This window comes from Panthera tigris, chromosome A2 (assembly GCF_018350195.1).
Source record: "Panthera tigris isolate Pti1 chromosome A2, P.tigris_Pti1_mat1.1, whole genome shotgun sequence".
Lineage (NCBI taxonomy): Eukaryota > Metazoa > Chordata > Mammalia > Carnivora > Felidae > Panthera > Panthera tigris.
In genome coordinates, this window is record NC_056661.1 from 70,191,192 (window position 1) to 70,214,465 (window position 23,274).

The 23,274-nt window shown below is 39.0% G+C and overlaps 1 protein-coding gene across 1 annotated transcript in view; it reads right to left on the reverse strand.

The window, feature by feature from the left end:
• The window catches only part of HECW1 (HECT, C2 and WW domain containing E3 ubiquitin protein ligase 1), a 400,133-nt gene that overhangs the window by 136,294 nt on the left and 240,565 nt on the right, over positions 1 to 23,274 (reverse strand). The window contains exons 9-10 of the mRNA XM_042963608.1: positions 14,052 to 14,127; positions 8,208 to 8,377 (exon numbers count right to left, since the gene is read on the reverse strand). Coding sequence (XP_042819542.1) covers positions 8,208 to 8,377; positions 14,052 to 14,127 — 246 coding nt within the window. The remainder of the gene's footprint in view (positions 1 to 8,207; positions 8,378 to 14,051; positions 14,128 to 23,274) is intronic.

Below are 23,274 nucleotides of genomic sequence, written 5' to 3' on the forward strand. Positions count from 1 at the left end.
GTGGATTTCCAGTTGTTCCAGCACCATTTGTTGAAAAGACGGTTTTTCCTCCATTGTATTCTTTTTATTACTTTGTCAAAGATCACCAAAGATCAGTTGGCTATGTGGGGGTCTAATTTTGGGCTCTCTACTCTGTTCCATTGGTCTAGGTTTTTTGTTTTGTTTTGTTGTTGTTGTTTATTTGCTTGTTTGTTTTTTTGCCATTACCACATTTTCTTGATACTGCAGCTCTGAAGTTGGGTAGCATTGGTCTTCCAATTTTGTTCTTCTCCTTCATGTGTTAGATATTCTGGGTCTTTTGCCTCTCCATGCAAGCTTTAGATCAGTTTGACAATATACATAAAATAACTTGCTGGGGTTTTAAGATTGCGCTGAATTTATAAGCGATGTTAGAAAGAACTAGTATCCTGACAATAGTATCTTTCTATTCCTGAAGATGCATTCAATATAGTTTGTGGTTATTCTTTTATAGATCTTGTATATATTTTATTAGATATATAGCTAAATGTTTCATTGGATGGTAATATAAATGCATTATGCTTTTAATTTCAAATTCCATTTGTTTATTGTTGTATATACCATTGTACAGCAATGGACGTTTTGTATATTAACCTTGTGTCCTGAAATCTTGCTACAATCAAATTGTTTGCTTTAAATTAATGCAGTTTTTCCCCTTGTTGTATGTAATAAATTGTATTTATGTATGTAAGTTATCCCTTAAAGATGATGACAAAAATATCGTGTAAAGAGTGTTTTCCATTTCATTGAAATTTTCAAATTTATTAGTGTAAATATTTTCATAATACTCATCTTTTTAATATATGTATAATCACTACATTATAATTTTTGTTAATTTTCTCTATCACATTTAGTTGTTTTCTAATTCAGTGATTTCTGCATTTATCCTCTTCATTGGACTGGTACAGTAGCTTGATCACATGAAAACTCGGTTCACTGGGATCAGCTTGTCTTCTTTTTTTCATTAAAAAAATTCTTTTTAATGTTTATTTATTTTTGAGGGGGGGGAGGGGCAGAGAGAGGGAGACATAGAATACAAAGTCGGTTCCAGGCTCTGAGCTGTCAGCACAGAATCCCACGTGGGGCTTGAATTCACCAACCGCGAGATCATGACCTGGGCCAAAGTCAGACGCTCAACCGATTGAGCCACGCAGGTGTCCCATTCTCTTTTTTTTTTTAATGTTTATTTATTTATTGACAGAAAGAGAGAGAGACAGAGCACGAGTGGGGGAGGGCAGAGAGAGAGGGAGACACAGAATCCGAAGAAGGCTTCAGGAACCTCAAACTCAGGAACCATGAGATTATGACCTGAGCCAAAGTTGGATGCTTAATTGACTGAGCCACCCAGGGGCCCCAAAGCTTGTCTTATCTTCTAATTTAGCTACATCCCACAAGCTTAGATATGTCATATATTCATTATTATTCAGTTCAAAGTATTTTCTTTTATTGTGATCTCTTCTTTGACCCATATAATTTTTTTTTAATGTTTATTTATTTTTGAGAGTGAGAGAGAGAGAGAGACAGAGCGTGAGCAGGGAGGAGCAGAGAGAGAGGGAGACAAGGAATCTGCAGCAGGCTCCATCCAGGCTCTGAGCTGTCAGTACAGAGCCCGCCGAGGGGCTCGAACTCAGGAACTGTGAGATCATGACCTGAGCCCAAGTCAGGCATTCAACCAACTGAGCCATTCAGGCATCCCTTGACCCATGTATTTTTTAGGAGTTTTTTGCTTAATTTTCAAGATGAATGGGCATTTTCTACTTATATATTTTTTAAATTTATGTTGAGCTTCTTAAGTTTAAAAATATAAAATAGTGTTTAAAATCTACCTCTAATAACTCCAAAAATAGTCACCCATGGTCCGTCTGTCTTGTTACTGAGGTGAGATACTATTTTAACTAATCAGAGACTGACTGAGTTGTTTGAGCTGTCTTGAAGTTTTCTACCACTGGTTTGTCCTGATCCTTCACTGCAGCCAGCCAGGGGTCCAACTGAGAATCTAGGGTTTTGCTGGGACATCTACCCTTGGAGGATCCAGAACTTCAAGTTTTGGCTCTTCAGCACTCAAATTATACAAAACTCCTCTTTGCTCTTCAGCAGCTTTTGGCCTACTTTCTTAGCCCTCTTATAAAAGCAGGTGCAGAAAGTTGGCTCACTTGAAATTCCTTTCTCTCAAGATTCGTGACCACATGAGGTCTGTTGTCCTGACCATTCTCTCATGTTATCACAAATGTTTAAAAAAAAATTTTTATATGGCTTTTCTAGGCGTTTTGTATTAGCATGCCACATGCTGCTCCATGACAGCCAGATCAACTGCTTCCATTCTTGCCTCTTTGTAATGCATTCTACACAGAGCAGCAGGAATGTTTGTATAAATTTTGATCAGAACATGATGCTTCCCTACTCCAATGGCTTCTTACCACATTTAGCATAAAATCTTCCCACGATTTACAAGAAGCTGGACCTTGACTCTCTCCCCGACCTCATCTTATACTCCACCCCCATCCTTCACATATGGCTATTCTCCAGCCACAATGACCTTCTTGCTGTTGTTTAAGCATGGCAAGTTTGGTACACCCAGGCCCTTCATACTAACTACTTCCTCTATCTGCAGCATACATCTAACCAGGTCTTTGTGTATCTGTCTTCTCAGTTCATGTGACAGTAATTCAGAAAGTCCTTCCTGGGCTGTGGACACCTAAGTTAGCTCTTCTCCATTATCTACATCATATGACGATGTAATATTTCTTTTGTGTTGCTTATTTTCCATTGCAATTGTCTTGTTATTTATTTATTTATTTATTCATTCATTTATTTATTTATTTATTTTCTTACATTAGAATATAAGCTCTGGGAGGCAAAGCCTTGTCTTCTAATCTTGTGACCATACTGGATCAGGCTGATAGTGTACATGTATGGGATTAATCCACCCAGCTTTGAGGGCTGAGACAGAGGGAATGGAGTGGATGCTGACAAACACCAACGCCCCAGGCTTGATTTTAATATTTGCTCAATCCACTGGATATTTCTGAGAATTTGCTTTTAGGAGTTTCTTGTTTGATTTAGAGGTATAAATATACTCTCCACATAGGCACTCTGAATAAATAACCCAAGACTCTTCAGTTGCTGCCATTTTCTATTTAACTTCTCTGTGTAGCTATAATCTTATAAGTCCTCATTATATCCATTCAGGAAAGTAAACAGACCTGAAAATCAAGGAGAGGTGCTCCCTGGGTAAAAATAGTTTCTAATTACAGTAATAATAATAAAAAAAGAGATAAATCAATCAATGTGGTAGTCTCTTTTAAAATTTTTCTCAGTTGATATTACATTTAATATGTATTTCTCTCCATTTTCCCTCCTTATTTTAAAATTCAGATAGTAACTATAATTTTTCTAAGATTTAGCAAGTTTTAATCAGCAAAAACATGTTTCAAGTCTGAACTTGCATAAATTAAAAAAAATCACATAAGACTTTAATGCAGCATTAATCACAGAAATAAATTTAGCATTTGAACTACACATTAAAGGATATTCTTGCTTTTAAGTGCAGGCAACTTCAATTATTTCTCATGAACATCCTTTGTATATTAGTCAGTATATAGAAAATAGGACAGTTTGGTTCTCACTTACCTGCTGGCAGAGAGATTTAAAGACGTGCATGAATTCTGTAGGAGCAGGGAATCTTCATTTCATTCACCAAGGTACAATGTGAGACCCAGAAGCCAACATTAGCTTTTGTTTTTAAGAAATAAGAGAGCCATGCTGGATGTGTGCAACTGGAGTAAGCCCAGCCCAATCACCATCACTTATCTGTGTGTACCATGAGCTCCAACCACATGGCATTTCTAAACAGTTCCCTAAGAGTTTGTGAGATGCCTTGGTGCTTTTGCACGTGCTGTTCCTTCTACCTAGATGACCCCCATCTCACTCCCCAAAAATGTCTCCTCACCCATCAAGACCTCAGTCCACAGCCCACCATGGGGGAAGTCTTCCCTCAGTATGCTGCAGCATTCTGTCCACACCTTGATTAGAACATATATTTCATTGTATTGTCTCCTTCCACCAGCCTGAGAGGTCTTACCTATCAATTATTCTCTGTCCTTCCAGGGGCTTCTATTTCTACTACAGTGTATATACTTAGTAACATTTCTTAAATGAATAATCAGTCATAAGAATTTCAGCTGGATTTCCCCATTAAAAGAGTTTTCATCAATCCTTCAGACTTATCCTCCAGAAGTTCACGATTAGCTGGAAAGACCAAATAAAGCTCTTTGATAACTGTTTTTGGCCTTATCACCCAATGCTATAGATTTAAACTTTAGTTTTCCTCTGAAGGGGAGGGATTATACTGATCACTTTGAGTACCTGATATAAGCTATGGATACTTTCTCCAGAATTTATTCACACCCATCTGAACACAAAACTGATCAGTATCAGGCTCTTAGGCAGATGACCTGCTTCAAATTCTCGTTCTGCCATTTACCAGCTCTGAGACCTTGGGAAAATTACTTAACTTTGCCATGCTTTGTTTCCCCTTCTTTAAATGGGGATAAAAATAGTATATATCTCATAGAGTTGTTGTAAGGATTAAGTGAGTTAATTATATAAAATGTTTACACTTGCAATAGTAAGCCCTAGATAAGTCTTATATAACCTATTGCTAGTAGGTTCCAGGAACTGGAGGTGCTAAGAAAAATTGGGTGTGATTCCTTCCCTTGAGGAACTCAAACTCTCACAGGGAAGACAGACGTGCAAATAAAAGGCAGTATGGTAGAAGTCTGGACAAAGGGGCAGAGAGAAAGGAGCTCTTTCCTCCTGAGGCCTGGAGTGGGCGGGGTCAAGGAGTAGCCCACACAGGAGGTGATATTTTAGTTGAGCCCTGATGGATGAGCAGGTGTTGCTAGTTGGGTTAGTTGGGAATGCACACTCTAGGCAGATAAGCAAAGACATCTATGCAGCCATGTGAAAGCATGAGAGGCAGTAGGGTACTGTAGCTCTCAAGAGTGGCCTTCACATAATGTCTGAGGAGCAAGGTACTGAGGAATAGAGCTGAAGTACACTGCACACACTACAAGTTGTTTTATTCAACACCCATGTCCAGCCACCTTCTCCCCTGCCCTCCCTATCTATAGAGTCGGGGAATCAGAACACTAAGTTTTCCCAAACAGAGGTCCTGTGACAGGTAATAGAGCTTTTTCTGGGAAGTGCTTCCCTTAAAGAATAAAGATGCAAAGTCTTAAAAGGAGAAGACTCTTTGCATTTTGGCTTTCTTTCTGCCTGGTACTTGAGTTTGAGGCTTTAAGACAGGAGGATGAAAGCCATCTGCTAACAGTGCAGTGCGAAGACCCAGAGATCCGAATCCTTGATGGCTCTATCAGTGGCTGCACTACCAGGACCACCTCTGTCTGGACTTCTTGTTTGTGAGAAATATCAGAGCTGGCCCCAGTTCCTCTAGCTTAGAGCCAAATGCATCCATACCTGACACAAGTGGCAAGTGATGCTGGTTCACCAAAGTCCTGGAATACTTTGCATAGGAGGTATGCAAAGTACCTCCATCAGGGCACTGGTTTCTCCATCAGGGCACTGGGCACTATAGTATACTTTAGGGGTTGAAAGTACAGATTTGCATCTTTTGCACTACTGATGGGAATGAAACTGGTGCAGCCACTCTGGAAAACAGTATGTAGGTTCGTCAAAAAATTAAAACTAGAACTACCCTACAATCCAGCAATTGCACTACTAGGTATTTATCCAAGGGATACAGATAGGTTGTTTTGAAGGGACACATACACCCCAATGTTTATAGCAGTGCTATCAACAATAACCAAAGTATGGAAAGAGCCTGAATGTCCATTGACGGATGAATGGATAAAGAAGATTATATATATATATGTATATATATACATGTATACATGTATATATATACACACAATGGAGTATTACTCGGCAATCAAAATAGATGAAATCTTGTCATTTGCACCTATGTGGATGGAACTAGAGGGTATTATGCTAAGCGAAATTAGTCAGTCAGAGAAAGACAAATATTATATGACTTCACTCATGTAAGGAATTTAAGATACAAAACTGATGAACATAAGGAAAGGCAAGCAAAAATTATATAAAAACAGGGAGGGGGACAAAACATAAGAGATTCTTAAATATTGGGAACAAACGGGAGGTTGCTGGAGGGGTTGTGGGAGGGGGATGGGCTAAATGGGTAAGGGGCATTAAGGAAGACACTTGCTGGGATGAGCACTGGGTGTTATACATAGAGGATGAATCACTGGAATCTACTCCTGAAATTATTGTTGCACTATGCTAACTAACTTGGATGTAAATTGAAAGATAAATAAATAATAAATAAATAAAATTACAAAAAAAAAGAAAGTACAGATTTGCAGTCAAGTTAGTTACTTGATGTTTAACTTGAGAAATCAGTTATCCTCAATCTGAGCCTCATCAGGGAAACACGTGGCAAAACCTATTTTAGAACACCAACTTCAACCACAGCACGTTGGATAGAATGCAGGAGTTCAAGAGCAGAGGACGAGCAAGAGTTTGCCAGGATCCTTCCAGAGAGAAGTAAATCTTAACTAAAGACTCAGAAATAATTGCAGAACTTAAAGCAGATTCTAGTTGACATTTTAAAACAAAAAAAAAAAAAACAACATTCTGATGGTGCTGGATTTTTGAAATGTTCTTTGAGACTTATAATACCTTTATGACTAAATGTTTTAGAACAAGTTGCTCTGAAGTCCTTCAGAAGAGAGAAGGCTTCTTCTTCTTCTTTTTTTTTTTTCATGTACTATAAATTCCTGTGGCATCTTGTATTATCCCCAGGAATGCAATGAAGAGACCAGAAATAATTGGCAAGAATAGCCTGGACTAAAGGAACAAATAATTTAAGATTCATTATTCCATGCTACTGGTACTCTCAGTGCTTTAGAATCTGTTGATAACCAAAGTCATAGGAAGATTAAATATAATTCCATTTCCTTCATGTTGCTCTAACTTCAAAGCTGTAACGTTGCTCTTCTGTAAGGCCTGGGTCAGGGTTAATTAAGCCTAGGAAGTAGGTGGTATAATTTAAGAGACAATGAAAAAGCTTTGCCCCAAAACATCTAATTACACTTTCTTGCTCAAGAATGTTTGAAAGGTCTACATCATAGATGATATACTCAGAAGAATAAAGGAAGGAGCCCTGTCTAAAGCAAGTGGCTTGGGTAGGAGTCACATATTTCCTTCAGTAACAGACGGATGAAGGTAATCTGAGGCTCAGAATGAGGATGACGGATTTCTTAAATCTACACAACTAGCAAGTGGCTACACTGGGATTTGAACAAAGGTTTGTGTGGCTGCAAAGCTGTGCTTTTAACCCCTACATTATACTGTAGCCTTTCCCATGACCTAAGCCTCTTTGCTCCCCAAGCTACACAGTTAGCAGGTCATACCCTCAAGCTAAAGCATGTGAGTTAGGCTGCCAATGGGTTGTGACAACTTTCTGCTAGTTCTCTAGGAGAGGACTGAGCCACTGTGAAGCCCAGCCTGACACACATGTGGCTTTGCTCAGGAGCCTCCTCACTCCTGGCCAGCAGAGGACCCATTTGAGAGTGGAGACAGGCCTTCATGAGACAAAACAAACTGTCAATACTCCTTCAAATTGCCTAGCAGGAAGATGGGATGCACAATTAGGTTTCATGTTTATTTAGATCAAACAATATGTAATTCCCAAGGATATTTTGGGGCTTATCTATTTACCTGTCCCAGGAACCTGGCAATTTTAGAATCTCTGGAACTGGTCTAGAGGGACTCATTTAAAATTTGGCACTCTTGCCTAAGGACCGCACATGTAGGAGGGGTGTGAGAATGCTCAAATCAAAATTCTTCTCTTCCTTCTCCCACACAGAGGCAGAGAGAGGCTGTCTTGCTTTCAGATGCAGGTCCTGAATCAGAAGAAGGAGCTATAACAGGGCTACTGAGTGTAGGAGCAACAAACAGTTTCCTGGTACTGCCTTGAGGGGCTCTGTCAAGATCCCTGAGTTATAACCCACAGAAAACACAGCCTCCTTCCAAGACTGGAGAGCCACAAACAGAGCAGTTTAGGGCTCTAAGAAAGGAGGGCATAGCATGTAGGCTGCTTTATGGTCAGTTGGTCACTGAAGTTTCTTCTCAGGGCCCACAGCACTCACCTCAGCCTGCCAGATGGGGTTCACGGTGTTGCCTATGATCTTGGATCTCCTCTCCTGTCCATGGTGTGGGAGGGCAGGGAAGATGCTGTGCTTTCCAGGCTGAATGGAAATCTTCAGGTAAGGGTCTGGGTTGAAAAACATCCCTTTCTTCAGCCCCATGGCCTGGAAATCTATAAAACAAGGAATATTTTAAGTTAAATGTGTTTTGGTGAGGTGAAAGATCACATCAGGGCTTACACAAGGAGTAAAGCCCAGCCAAAACATGGAAAAATCTTCTCAGTCTTCAGTCTACTTTTCACCTCATTATGAATATGGACTGGTATGTCTACAGAACCCATTATATGGAACACTTACTGGCATGTATAAAACCATTCCTTAAAATAAATCAATTCAACTGACACTGTGGTCATGATGTGTTTCAAGAGAGGACCATTGGCTTTTACTGGACTGGACTACTGGCATTCCTCAGGCAAGCTGGGGTGAGGGTCTGAAATCACCTCAGGAAACTTGGGTTGTACACTGAGGGAGGAAATCCAACTTTCAAAATTCTATGGGTCCAGGTGAAAATTCCTCTGCAAAGTGGAGGTGGAAGAAAACCAAAGGCTATAGTCTCACAATGAATATAATTGTTCTATCAGCCCTTGTCTGTATGGTAGAACCAAAATGGGAACCAATTAACAGAGAATTTCTCTCCTTCCCCAGGCCCATGCTGCCCATCCTGCATGGCATCCCTCTTGGGCTTCAGGATTTCACTGAGCTTTGGTTAGTGAATTTCCTACAGGTTTTGTACAAATAATTGTTATTTCTCAAGCATTTCAACAGGAACATAAGGACGGAAAATCAGGAGTTGTTGGTTTTCTGCCCTAGTAATACAAAAGTATTGAGTTTCTTCCTTTTTCTTTTAACTTAGAGAGACATATGCTAATGTTGTCAACATTTTGATTTTTTTTTTAATGAAAGACTTTATTTTGAGGGGGGAGTTATAAGTTCACAGCAAAATTAAGCAGAAGAACAGATTTTTCCATATACCCCTTGCCTTACACATGCAGAGCCTCCCCATTATCAACATCTTCTAGCAGAGGGGTACATTTGTTATAGCTGATGAACCTACACTGGCACATCATTATCACCCAAAGTTCATAGTTCACATCAGCATTCACTTTTGGTGGTGTACATTTTATGGGTTTTGACAAATGTATCCATTATTAGAACATCATACAGAATATTTCCACTGTCCTAAAAATCCTCTGTGCTCCATCTCCTCCATCCTCTCCCAGACCTTGGAAAACCACTGATCTCCTTACTGACTTCACAGTTTTGACCTTTCCATAATATAGTATGTAGCCCTTTCAGATTGGCTTTTTTTTTAACTTAGTAATATGCATTTAAGATTCCTCCATGTCTTAGTCTGGTTTGACAGCTCATTTCCTTTTAGCAATGAACACCAATCCATTATCTGCCTGTACTACAGTTTATTTATCCTTTCTCCTACTGAAGGACATCTTGGTTGCTTCCAAGTTTTGGCAATTATGAATAATGCTGCTTTAAGCATCTGTGTACAAGCTTTGTACAGATTTAAGTTTTTAATTCGTTTGGGTAAATACCAAGGAGTGCAATCACCGAATCCTATGGTAAGAGTGTGTTTAGCTTTGTAACAGATCACCACACTGCTTTTCAAAGTGGCTGTACCCTTGTGCATTCCCACCAGTGACCAGCGAGAGTTCTTACTGTTCTACATCCTTGTCAGCATTTGATGTGGTCAGTGTTCTGGATTTGGGCCATTCTACTAGGTGTGTAGTGGCGTCTTGTTTTCATTTGCATTTCATTTGCATTTCCCTGATGATATATGATATATGATGTGAAGCATCTTTTCATATGATTATTTGTCATTTGTATATCTTTTTTGGTGAGGTGTCTGCTAAGATATTTGGCCCGTTCTTTTTAATTGTTTTTTTTGTTTGTTTTCATATTGAATTTTAAGAGTTCTTTTTATATTTACAATAGTGTTCCTTTAACAGATGTGTGTTTTGCAAATAATTTTTCTCAGTGTAGTGTAATTTTTCTTACTCTCTTGACGTTGTCTTTTTACAGTACAAAAATTTTTAATTCTGATAAGGTCCATCGTTTATCAATCATTTCTTTCATGCACCACATCTTTGATATTGTATCTAAAAAACTATTGCCGTACCCAAAGTCATCTAGGTTTTCTCCTGTTACCTTCTAGGAGTTTTATAGCTCTGCATTTTACACATAGGTCTGATCCATTTTGAGTGATTCTTTAAAATTGAGATATAATTGACATATTTAGTTTCAGGTATACAACATAATGATTCATGTACTTGTATTATATTTGGATATAATGCAAAATGATTATCAAATAAGTCTAGTTAATAGTCATCACCACACATTATTATAACTTCTGATGAAAACTTTTAAGATCTCTCTTAGCAATTTTCAAATATACAATACAGTATTATTAACTATAATCACCATGCTGTACATTACATCCACTTATTTGTTTTACATTGGAAGTTTGAATCTTTTGACCACCTTCAACCATTTTTCCCACCTCCCACCTCTGGCAACCCCCAATCTGTTCTATCTATAAGCGTGGTTTTGTTTTGTTTTGTTTTGTTTTGTTTTGTTTTGTTTTGTTTTTCAGATTCCACATATAAGTGAGATCATATGGTATTTGTCTTTCTCTGTCTGGCTTCTTTCACTTAGCATAGTACTCTTTAGCTCCATCCACGTTGTCACAAATAGCAAGATTTCATTCTTTTTTGTGGCTGAGTATCACTCATGAGGGTGCATGTATTTTTTTGAGCTCATGTTTTCATTTTCTTTGGGTAAATACCCAGAAGGGAAATTCCTAAATCTTATGATAGTTCTACTTTTAATTTTTTGAGGAAACTCCATAGTGTTTTCCATAATAGCTGTACTGTTTACATCTCCCCCAATAGTCCATGAGGGTTTTCCTTTTTCTATATCCTCACTAACACTTGTTTCCTCTTGCATTTTTGATACTAGCCATTCTAACAGGTGTGAAGTGATATCTCACTGTGGTTTTGATATTTTGCATTTCATGAATGATGAATGATGTTGAACATGTTTTTATGTACTTCTTGGCCATCTGTATGTCTTCTTTGGTGAAATGTCTATTCAGATCTTCTGCACATTCTTTAGTCAGATTGTTTTTTTTTGATAAATTGCATGAGTTCTTTATATATTTTGGACATTAGCCCTTTTTCAGAGATACAATTTGCAATTATTCTTTCTCACTTCTTTTAATTTTGTTGACATTTTTCTTTGCTGTGCAGAAGCTTTCTAGTTTTATGTAGTCCCATTTGCTTATTTTTGCTTTTGTTGCCTTTGCTTTTGGTGTTAAATCCAAAAAATATCATCACCAAGACTGATGTCAAGGACCTTACTGCCTATATTTTCTTCCAGGAATGTTATGATTTCAGGTCTTATGTTCAAGTCTTTAATACATTTTGAGTTATTTTTGTGGATGGTGTAAGATAGTGGCCTAGTTTCATTCTTTTGCATGTGGCTGTCCAGTTTTCTCAGCACCATTTATTGAATAGATTGTCCTTTCCGCATTCTTGGTTCCTTTGCTGTAAATTAATTGACCATAATATGTGTGTTTCTTTCTGGGCTCTCTATTCTGTTTCTTTGATCTGTGTGTCTTGTTTTTATATAAATACCATACTGTTTGGATTGCTATAGTTTTGTAATATAGTTTGAAATCAGGAATCATGATTTCTCCAACTTTGTTCTTTCTTAAGATTGCTTTGGTTATTTGGGTCTTTTGTGGTCCCATACAAATTTTAGAATTCTTTATTCTATTTCTGTGAAAAATGCCATTGGAATATTGATAGAGGTTGCATCAAATGTGTAGATTGCTTTGGATACTATGGGAATTTTAACTACATTATTCTTCTCATCCATGAGCATGGGCTATCTTCCCATTCATTTGTGTCTTCTTCCATTTCTTTCATCAATGTTTTCTTGTTTTCAGTGTACAGGTCTTTTACCTCTTTAGTTACATTTATTCCTAAGTATTTTGGTCTTTTTTTGATGCAATTGTAAATAGGATTTTTTACTTAATTTCTCTTTCTGACAGTTCATTATTAGTATTAAAACATAGCAGATTCTTGTATTTTGATTTTGTATCCTGCAACCTTACTGAATTTATTAGTTTTAACAGTTTTTTTTTAGTGGGTTGAGTCAATTTTTGTGAAGAGTGTAAGTTCTGGATATAGATTTTTTTTTTCCGCATGTGGATGCCCAGTAGTTTTAGCATCATTTGTTGAAAAGACTGTCTTTGCTCCAATGTATTGCTATTGCTCCTTTGTCAATGTTCAGTTGACTAAATTTATGTGCATCTATTTCTGAGTATTCTCCTCTGTTCCATTGATTTATTGTTTTGTTGTTGTTGTTGTTGTTCTTTCACCAATACCATGCTATCTTGGTTACCATAGCTGTGGTAAGTCTTGAAGTTGAATAAGTCAGTTCTCCAACTTTGATCTGCTCCTTCATATTGTGTTGGCTATTCTGGGTCTTTTGCCTCTCTCTATTAGTTTGAGAGTCATTTTATCAATATCCACAAAATGATTGGCTCGGGTTTTAATTGGGATTGCATTGATTCTATAGAAAAACTGAAACTCTGACAACACTGAGTTTTTTAATCTATCAACATGGAGAATCTTCCACTTAGTTAGTTCTTTTTAAATTTCATTCATCAGAGTTTTTGTAGTTTTCCTTACATAGACCTTGTACATATTTTGTTAGGTTTATACCTAAATATTTCATTTGGGGAGGTGCAAATATAAAAAGGTATTGTGTATTTAATTTTAAATTCCACTTGTTATTGCTGGTATGTAGGAAAGCAATTGACTTGCATCCCGCAACCTTGCTATAATTGTTTATCAATGAATCTTTAGAAATGCATTTTCTTTACTGGGGTTCACATAGACATAAAAATGGCAGTTGACTGTCTATCTCCCAGGAACACTCATCATTTCTGTGGTCTTAGATCTCTGACATTCATGGTCTGTAACACTTGTTGGTTTGACAACAAGCTAAGGCAGTACTTTCCAAACTGTGCTCAATAGAGTCCTAGAGCTTCATGCCATTGTGTCTCCTCAAAGCCCAGTTAGGGTGGAATTCAGTGTGTAGGGCTCTGAGATTCGTATATCATTTTAGGCAGGGTAACTCAGTTTTTCTTTATACTTTTAATTTTGAAATTATTCTAGATTTACAGAAGAATTGCAGAGGTAGTACAAAGATTTCCCACATACCTTTTACCCAGTTTGTCCCATTGTTAGCATATTATAGAACTACGGTAACTTGTGAACACTGAAAAATTAGATTACTCAAAAAAACCACTATTAACTAAATTACATACTTTATTTGGATTTCACTGACTTTTCCACAAATGTACTTGCTTGAGCAGTTTGGCTTTTATCGATTTTATCAATTGAGCTTCATGTGAGATTTTATTTAGACAAAGGGTCTGCTGGCTGCTTTTTCCCCAGGTTTTCTCCTACCTCCACTTTATAAACTTTCAATTAATGCTATTGATGATGGAGGTAAAGTGGAATTGTGGCTTCTCTTCTCATCATCACAAAGTGCTTAGCATCTATTACTTATTGACTCCTCCAATATCCTCATGAGGTCAAGGAAAATGGAGCAGACATTTTTAATTTTTCTTTTACAGATGGAAAAACTGAGGCGCATAGAGGTGAAGTAACTTGTAGGTAAGAGTCAAATTGAAGTAGGTGTGCTGACTGCTGGTTGACCTTCTTATTTTCTCCGCAAGGCTTTCAGGTGAGCAAAACATACCTGAGAGAGAAAAGCTGATCAGCCTCCGACTTCCTTGCCCTTGGACAGTCTCATCAGAGCCAATGCTTTTAAAAATCTGTAAGAAGGAAAATGGGAGACAAGCAAAACAAGCATTGAAACAGCTACTCATATTGTAATACAAACACACTTAATCACAGTTATTTCTCCAGCTACAGTCTACAAAGACAGCAGCGTTGTGATTTTATTAGGCTACTGTTGATTAAAAAAAGCTTCTCACAATCTAATGTCTTTCCCAGTAATAGAGGATCTGCTAGTGGGGATGAGGAGTCTTTTTCAGGGTAATGGAAATCAACAAACACAATTACTGTAATATTAGAGGCTCTTTGTAACTATTTATGTAAACAACGTCTTTTCACATTTAAATTTGCAAAATGTATTTATTAAAGCCAACCCTAAGGCAATAGAATGATAGGTCAATAGATGTTTACTGTTGTAATTACAATGTTTCCACTTAGCAAAGTATAGTGTTAAACTGCCGTACCTTCATTTCTTCTGATCTGTATTATTATCTAGGGATTTCCAGGAAATTCTGTTTATTAGGGAGGAGCCTGAGCATAGCATTAAGAAACTACTCTGAGATCTCTCCTCTTTAATTGCTATCCTGGGAAATTTCAGAACATAATTGTTAAATGGCTTATCTGTAGTCTAGTAGGTATTTGCAAACCAGGTTGTTAAAATGTTTTCTATCCCATCCTTGCTCAATATATATCTGCTAACATATTAATCAGAACAGCTAGAGTCCTTGCTTCCATTTTCTCCTAGGAAAGTTTTACTCAGAAATAATTCTGAATATTTATTCAAAGGCAGAGTTACTGCTGAATACACTGCACTTGCAGGAAATAATTTTTAAAATCTGAGTATCAAGCAAATCCATAGAGTATCCACTTTTTAGAAGATAATCTGTACCAAAGAAGGAAAAAATGGAAAACTCGATGACCTCTAGCTCAAAGTCTCTTTGTTGTAGGTCGTGTGGGCTGTTCTCTCACTCTTTCTACTGCCTCTCAGTATGCTGTAAGAGTGTGATTGGATGTTACCATCAGCTTGCCTTTATGAGACTTGAGCATAATGATTGGGCATCTCAAAGCTGGGCTCACTCACAGCTTTGGCCCAGGAGAGTACAAAGGGATTATTAGAATTCCTCCCCACTTTGAAGCTGCTGCCCCTGGTGTGCCTATGTGCTTGGCTACAGCTTGTGTACAAATCTCCTCAGTATGCTTGCTTTTAGACCCAAGTGCAAGGTGCCTCTCAGGGATGCTGGGCTGCTCAGCAGAGAGAACCAATGTGAGTGGCAGATGGAATGGATCTTGGCATGAAGTGAGATAAGAGACAGGTCTGTGTCTCTAAGAGTCTCATTTGATAGTAGAGAATCAGAGGAAGGCACAGCTGGGATTCATGCATTGGGAATGTGAGCTGGTCCCAAGGAATGAACTCCCTTCAATTTGGAGACACTTATCCTTCCTACTCTGGGTTTGTTCTTCACTTTGCATGGTTAACACAGAGTAATCGAAGTCAAAAAAACAGCTCAGAACCTGCATCCTCAGGCTGGACCACACTCCTAACTCTCAAAGTGGCCAATATATATAGGCATAAATCAAAATTCCTTAATGTTGTAAAGTTTTCTTCTTTGTCAAACCTATGCCCAGATGAAGGCCACAGCAGCTCTCGGCCAGCTGGCCACAACGCTTAAGTTGCTGTACCTGCTTAAGTAGGACAATGACAATCAACCTCTTAATTCTAGTTTAAAAATGTCAACATCTGGGGCTCCTGGGTGGCTCAGTCAGTTAAGCGTCCGACTTCAGTTCAGGTCACGATCTCACAGTTCTTGAGTTTCGGCCCCACGTCGGTCTCTGTGCTGACAGCTCAGAGCCTGGAGCCTGCTTCAGATTCTGTGTCTCTCTGCCCCTTCCCCACTCACATTCTGTCTCTCTCTCTTGAAAATAAATAAACATTAAATTTTTTTTTAAAAAATGAAGATGTCAACATCTAGCTTGTCTCTTCAGACTATAAGTTCCTTGAAGACACAACAAAAACTCCTTTCGGTAGAGCCTTGTAGAATTATTAAGTCTAAAGCGTGTGCATTCCCATTTTAAAAAGTGTAGGGTAAAAGTACACATTTCATAGGAGGCTAACATGAACTTAAACATGCACTATGATAGCAAAAGATAGTGTATTTTTTCCTTCTGTTTAAAGCATACACATTTTGGTTCTTCATATTTAAATATTCCCCTGCTGGCTATTCAGGATATTTACAAGCAAGTTCTTCATCTTTATGGCATCAAAAATTAGGTCTGAGACAAAAAAAAAAATGTCTATTTTTCAGAAGCTACTAAGCTCAAAGGGGAGACACACATTTAAAACTCCACAGAAGTCTACTTAACTAGTGGCCTTTTGCTAACATCATTTACAGTCATCGCCAGATTGATGACATGAACGCGGAGACAACAGTAGCCGTGATAAACATCTTCCAGGAAGTAAAGATGTTTGCCTGTCTCAGGAAGGTTCTACATCCTGACTTCTTGCTCCAGATGAGTTCCGGGGGCGTGTCCGAGGTTAACAAATCTGTTGCCCTTACAGACTACCATTTATTGAGTATGAAAGAGGTGTGATGACGCGGCCAAATCGCTCACTCTGGAACAACCTGGGGTGAAAGAGGCGCATGAAGGAATTGCTCACCTTCTCAGATCTGCACGTTCCACGAGTCCCCTTTGCTCTTCCTCGCTGCTAGTCTAACCACTGAGTGCTGGGTCCTGACGCCCCCTCTCAGATGCAGCCCTGGCAACTTCACTGTTTTGCACGCAAACGTTTCCACGGTAAAGCCTCTCTAGCAGATGGTTTCGCAGATTCAAAGCCACATCTGCTGGTGGTGTGCAGGAGACCCCGTAGGTACTGAGAAGGCCCTCGGAGTTGAATTAAGGGCTCTAGGGTTAATTCTGATGTATCTCTCCTACTCCCCTTCTCGGTTTTCTCTTCATGTCTGATGTTTGAAAGGCTCTAAGTATGAATCCACACCACTGTTGCACACTCCCAAAATGCAGTTCGCCAAAAAATGGAGTGAAGATCAGGCCTTTTTACCCTGGCAAGGGAACTTCTGCCTCAGCAGGAGGAAGACTGTAGCTCCCACGACTTGCTGCCCTCCGCCTTAACTCTACACGTTCTTCAAATTCCACCTTTTCCTTTCCTGGTACCAGCTCACGAAGATGAGGCTGTTTGCTGGAAACATACCTGTGTCTCACACACACGATCATGTAAGCATGCCGACCTATATCCTCCACCTTCCAGTCTCCGAGGCAAGGGAGGCTTCTCAGGTGCGTGCTCATTCCCAGAGGTAGGCAGGTGTGCCCAGGGGCAAGAGTGCCTGTCTTGGAGCATCCACTGTACTCAAAGATTGGGGTAAAAACGAATTTAGAAACTAACATGAAGAGATTTAAGGTCGAATGCAAAACATGCGTGCATTTTGGACGTAACACAGGAGTTTTCAAAGAACTTCCTCGCAGGTGAAAGGTGACTCCGAGTTGCTCCTCTGAATGTCCCAGACCTGGCTTTTCTTCCTCAGGTAAGAGCTGGAAAAACTCCATGTAGCATCCCCGGCATTTCCAACAGGGGTGTGGCCACATCATGCTCAATTCTGATGCATTAACTCCATTTATATGCCCACAATTATTCTTAAATAATTGTAGAATGACTCTGCCCCCTAAAAATGCTGATAAGGTTTGTGTTTAGTTACAGAATAATTAAATCTACAATGATGCCAGAAATCGAAATCCATGCCTTCATTCGACCTTTATTCATTCACCTGACCCAGATAACTCTGATTTTCCTATGAATGAAAAGTGCAGGGCTCCATGACTGATAATGTAAATCTAAAAATCAGGCACCAACCAACAGTGCATTACAAATAATAGAATATCCAAGCCATGGCATATCAGCAGCCAAGATACAGGTCACAGCTTCCATTTTAGATCAGAGATCAGTGTTTCCCGTACACTTCAATATCTTTTGCCTCCAAGATAAAGTCTAGTGAATAATCTGATATGCCTCCAAGCCGCCTTAAAAAAACCCCCACAAATATCAAACAAATCCAGGTCTCAAATTCCATTTCTACCTCCAAATCTCTGAAATGTTCAAACGCGCAAACAGAAAACAGCAAACACACACACTACAAATGTGTATAGAGCACTTTTGGGTACATTTGCCTCACTGAATCCTCATAATATGAATATTGGGTAGTTAGGCAACTCATTCCAAGTTCTCCAGCACCAAGGCCTATACACCTCAAGGGCAAAGTCATCTTTAGGGGCATTAAAAGAATAAAACATAAAACTAACAGTCAACCGCATCCCAGGCAATCTCCCCATCTCAGGGACACATGCAATGGAAGACTCACAAGGCCCATCGAAGGGGCAAGAGACGAGTAACAGGGATGGGATCGGATTATGTGCCAAGTACAGAGCCAGTTCTTCTAGACACACTCTTAACAGTTTGCGAATTAAGCATCATTCACTCCCCACCAGTTCACAAATGTGAAAGTTGAGCTAAGACCAATTTGTTGACTTCCCCAAATTCACCTGGGATGAATCCAACTCTGGTCCCTCCAACTTAAATAGAATGAATGACAGAACCTGACGTAGAGTCTGTCCACCCATGAGGTTGTTTCTTCAGACCCAGCCTGGCTGCTCAGCTGTCGTGTGCTCATATTCTATTCATATTTTGGTCCTATTCTGCCTGTTCCTCTCTGCTTTCTGATGCTGCTGTCACCAAGTCCACTTCCAGAGCCCTCAGTGCTTCTACTCTTCCCTTGAAGGCAAGACGCAAGCTTCCCAATTGCAGGGCTCTTCCGCTAATCGCTGTGGGCAAAAGAGAGGCGCTGGAAAAATGAAGAATTCCTCCTACTTTCCATTGTGTGAATTGGGCAAAACATGTTAATTACGTAGGGATGCTCTGACTGCTTTAGGCAACATGGGGTTGCAGATATTAGCACCAGGGGCAAATCTGTGTGGGGCAAGGGGCTGCTGTGTGTGAGAGGCTAAGCATTTGGTTCACTGAGAAGAAAGTGAGGAGACTGTGTAAGAAGCACTGTGTCATTGAGAATGTTAGCTGGAAGTAATCAAATCCTGGATGTTTCCTGATGATTTTTAGTTTTTCTAGCTATTCTTTTTAACATAGTTTCTTGTGTAGTGCAGACTGCTCTGAAAGTAAGCTTATGACGAACTACCAAATTCTAAGGAATAGCTGAACCATTCTGTTTGCCCTAGGGCTGACGTCCTCTGACTTCAGCACGCATCAAAATCTCCTGCAGGGCTTGATAAACTAGAGATTTCCAGGCTCCATCCCAGAAGGTCTGCTTTTGTAGGTTTGGGAAGGGCCCGAGAGTCTGCATTTCTACCAAGTTTCGTCAGATGAGAGAGATGCTGCCGGCCAGCAAGACGATGCTTGGAGAAGCATCGGTCTCAAGTGTCTACTTCTTTCAAATGGTAATAGAAAGATGTGTTAGCTTTGTAACTCTTATCTCAAACTGTCTTGATCCTAGTTCAAGCACCAGAAGCAGGTTCTGTGATGCCTTAACCCACGGAGGCCCCATGCCCAGTGCTCAAGCCTGTACCCATTAGGAACAAACAATTCAATTCTCTGCAGATCTCACTTCCTTGTCTGGATGACTGTCACCTAGCCAGCTGCTCCCTTAGTCTGTGAAGGATCATCCTTCACTCTGCTCTCTGAGCTGATCATTGTTGCTTCGTTGAAACCTACAAAAGGCAGCCTTTTGCACTCACTGGGCACAAATGAGGCTGCAGGCTGTACGGCCCAATGACAGGTTTTCTTTGGCCCATGCAACAAGTGAATTTTTAAAAAATTAGTTTCCAACGTATTTTTCAAAATCAAGCAATTTGTTTAAGTTGTGGGTTTTAGAGTCTTTTGGAATGTCCAACAGTAAGCAACTGAAGCTGGGCACCTTCCCAGGCCTCTTCTCTGGAGCCACTTTCATCAATCCTAAGATGCCCATTGGTTTCCAGGGGCCCCTGGGTGGCTCAGTTGGTTAAGCATCTGACTTTGCCTCAGGTCATGATCTCGCGGTTTGTGGTTTGAGTCCCACATCAGGCTCTCTGCTACCAGCACAGAGCCTACTTCAGATCCTCTATCCCCCTCTCTCTCTGCCCCTCCTCCATGTGCACGTATGGGCACTCACTCTCCCTATCTCAAAAATAAATAAACATTAAAAAAAAAAAAAGATGCCCATTGCTTTCCATGTTAATGCTGTGAAATCAGGGTGTGGCTAATCATCAATGTGCCTTATAACTGTAACGGGAAAGCTTTTTCCAGAATGGTGGTATGAAAATCAATGATGGATCTTAAAATCCATAGCGTTGTAGATTCTATGAATGTGATACCAGCTTGGTTCCTTGGAAGCTTTTGAATCCTTCCTCTGGTGTGTACGTACGTATGTACATGTGTATGTATATATGTATGTATGCATGCACATTTGTACGTACGTGTATATATGTGTGTACATATGTATGCATGTGTGTGTGCATACATATGTATGCATCCCCTACTTTTTCTGTTTCATTTAAAATAATTTATGAGGCAAAATTCACATAACATAAAATTGACCATTTTAAATGGAACAATTCAGTGGCATTTAGTACATTTGCAATGTTGTGCGACCACCCCTTCTACCTAGTTCCTAAACATTTTAACGACTTAAAGTAAAACTTTATACCCTATGACCAGTAAGCAGTTTCTTCCCATTCACCTCTCCTCCCCAGCCCCAGAAAGCCTCCAATTTACCTTCTGTCTCTACGGATTTATGTATTTTACATATTTCATATAAGTGGAATCATACAATCTATGGCCTTTGGCGACTGAATTCTTTCACTTCGTAATGTTTTTGAGGTTTGTATGAATCAGCGTTCTTCAGAAAAGCAGAACTAATAGGGTGTGTGTATGCACATATGTGATAAGGAATTGGTTCACACACTTATGGAGGCTTGCAAGTCCTAACATCTGCAGTCAGCAAGTTGGAGACTCAAGAGAGTTGAGGGTGTAAGTTGGAGCCTGAAAGACAGCAGTCTTAAGACCCAAGGACAGTTGATATTCCAGTCTGAGTCTATAGGCCGGGAAAAACTCATGTCCCAGCTAGAAGGCAGTCAGGCGGGAGGAACCCCCTTTTATTCAACAGATGGCTAGGATTATTGCCCCATTCAGATCTTCAGTTCATAGGATGAGGCCCACCAACATCAGGGAGGGCAATCTGCTTTACTCAGCCTATCAATATAAATGTTAAGCTCATCTAACAGTACCTTCACTGAAAAACCCAGAATATCGTTTGACCAAATATCAGTGTACCCTGTGTCCCTGTCAAGGGTTCCCCCATGAGGTAGCATGTTAATCCTCTTTATATCTAATAATCCATTGTATATATACACCACAGTATGTTCTTTTTGCTGTTGAAATCCTGTCAAGTTATTTTTTTCTCCAGTTTTGGGATATAATTGACATACAACATTGTACAACGTGTCGATTTGATACATTTATATACTGCAAAATTATTATCGTCATAGTGTTAGGTAACACCTCCACCATGTCATATAACTACCATTTCATTTTTGTGGTGGGAACATATACAATCTACCAACGTTCAAGTTCATAATACAGAATTATTAACTATAATCACCATGCTATACATTAGATCCCCAGAACTTACTCATCTTATAATTAAAAGTTTGTGCCCTTTGAGCAAAATCTCCCCATCATCCCCCACCTCCCACCCATGGGAACCACTACTCTACTACTCTCTGTTTCTTTGAATTCTGCTCTTTTAGATTCCATATATAAGTGACACCATATAGTGTCTGTCTTTCTCTGACTTATCTCACTTAGCACAATGCTGTCAAGGTCCTTCCATGTAGTTGCAAACAGCAGGATTTCCTTCTTTCCTTCTTTCTCATGGCTTAATAATATCCAATAGTGTGTGAGTGTGTGTGTGTATCTATGTCACATTTGCTTTATCTATTCATGCACTCATGGACAACTTAGGTTGTTTCCATAGCTTGACTACTGTGAATAATGCTGCAATGAACATGGCAGTGCAGATATCTCTTCAAGATCCTGCTTCCAAATTTTTGGATATATACCAGAAGTAAATATATAATATACATATAATATATAAAACATATTTATAATATTTATGTTATATATATACACTATATATATGTGTGTGTGCGCATATATATATATATATACATATATATATACATATATATATGTATATGTATATATACCACAAGTGGATTATATGGAAATTCTACTTTTAAGTTTTTGAGGAACCTACATACTGTTTTCCATAGTGTCTGCATCAATTTATATTCCCACCAATAGTGCACAAGGGTTCCTGTTTCTCCACATCCTCACCAGCATTTATCTTTTCTCTTTTTGGTGATGGCCATTTTTTAATCTTTTCTCTTTTTGGTGATGGCCATTTTAATCGGTGTGAGATAATAGTTCATTGTGGTTTTGATTTGCATTTACCTAATGATTGGTGATGTCAAGCACCTTTTCATGTCCTTATTTGCTATTTGCCTGTCTTTGGAAAATGTTTATTCAAGTCCTCTGCCCATTTTTAAATTGGATTGTTTGCATTTGGGCTATTGAGTTCCATTATTTCTTTGTATATTTTGGATATTGATACCTTATCAGATACATGATTTTCAAACACTTTCCCCCACTCTGTACGTTGCCTTTTCATCTTGTTGATTGTTTGTATTGCTGGGCACAAAAGTTTTTTAGTTTGATGTAGTCCCACTTATTTTACTTTGTTGCTTGTGGTTTTGGTGCCACATCCAACATATCAGCGCCAAGACCAATGTCAAGGAGCTTTTTCTCTGTTTTCTTTGAGGAGTTGTATTGTTTTAGATCTTTCACTTAAGTCTTTAATCCATTTGAGTTGATTTATGTGGCTATCCAGTTTTCCCAATACCATTTATTGAAAACACTATCCTTTCCACATTAAGTATTCTTGACTTCCTTGTCGAATATCCGTTGACTGTATATACAAGGATTTATATCTGGGCTCGTGTTTCTTTTCATTTGGTCTATGTTTCTAAATGTATGCCTGTAGCATACTGCCTTGATTACTATAACTTTGTAATATAGTTTAAAATCAGGGAGTGTGATATCTCTAGCTTTGTTTTTTCTCAGTATTTCTTTG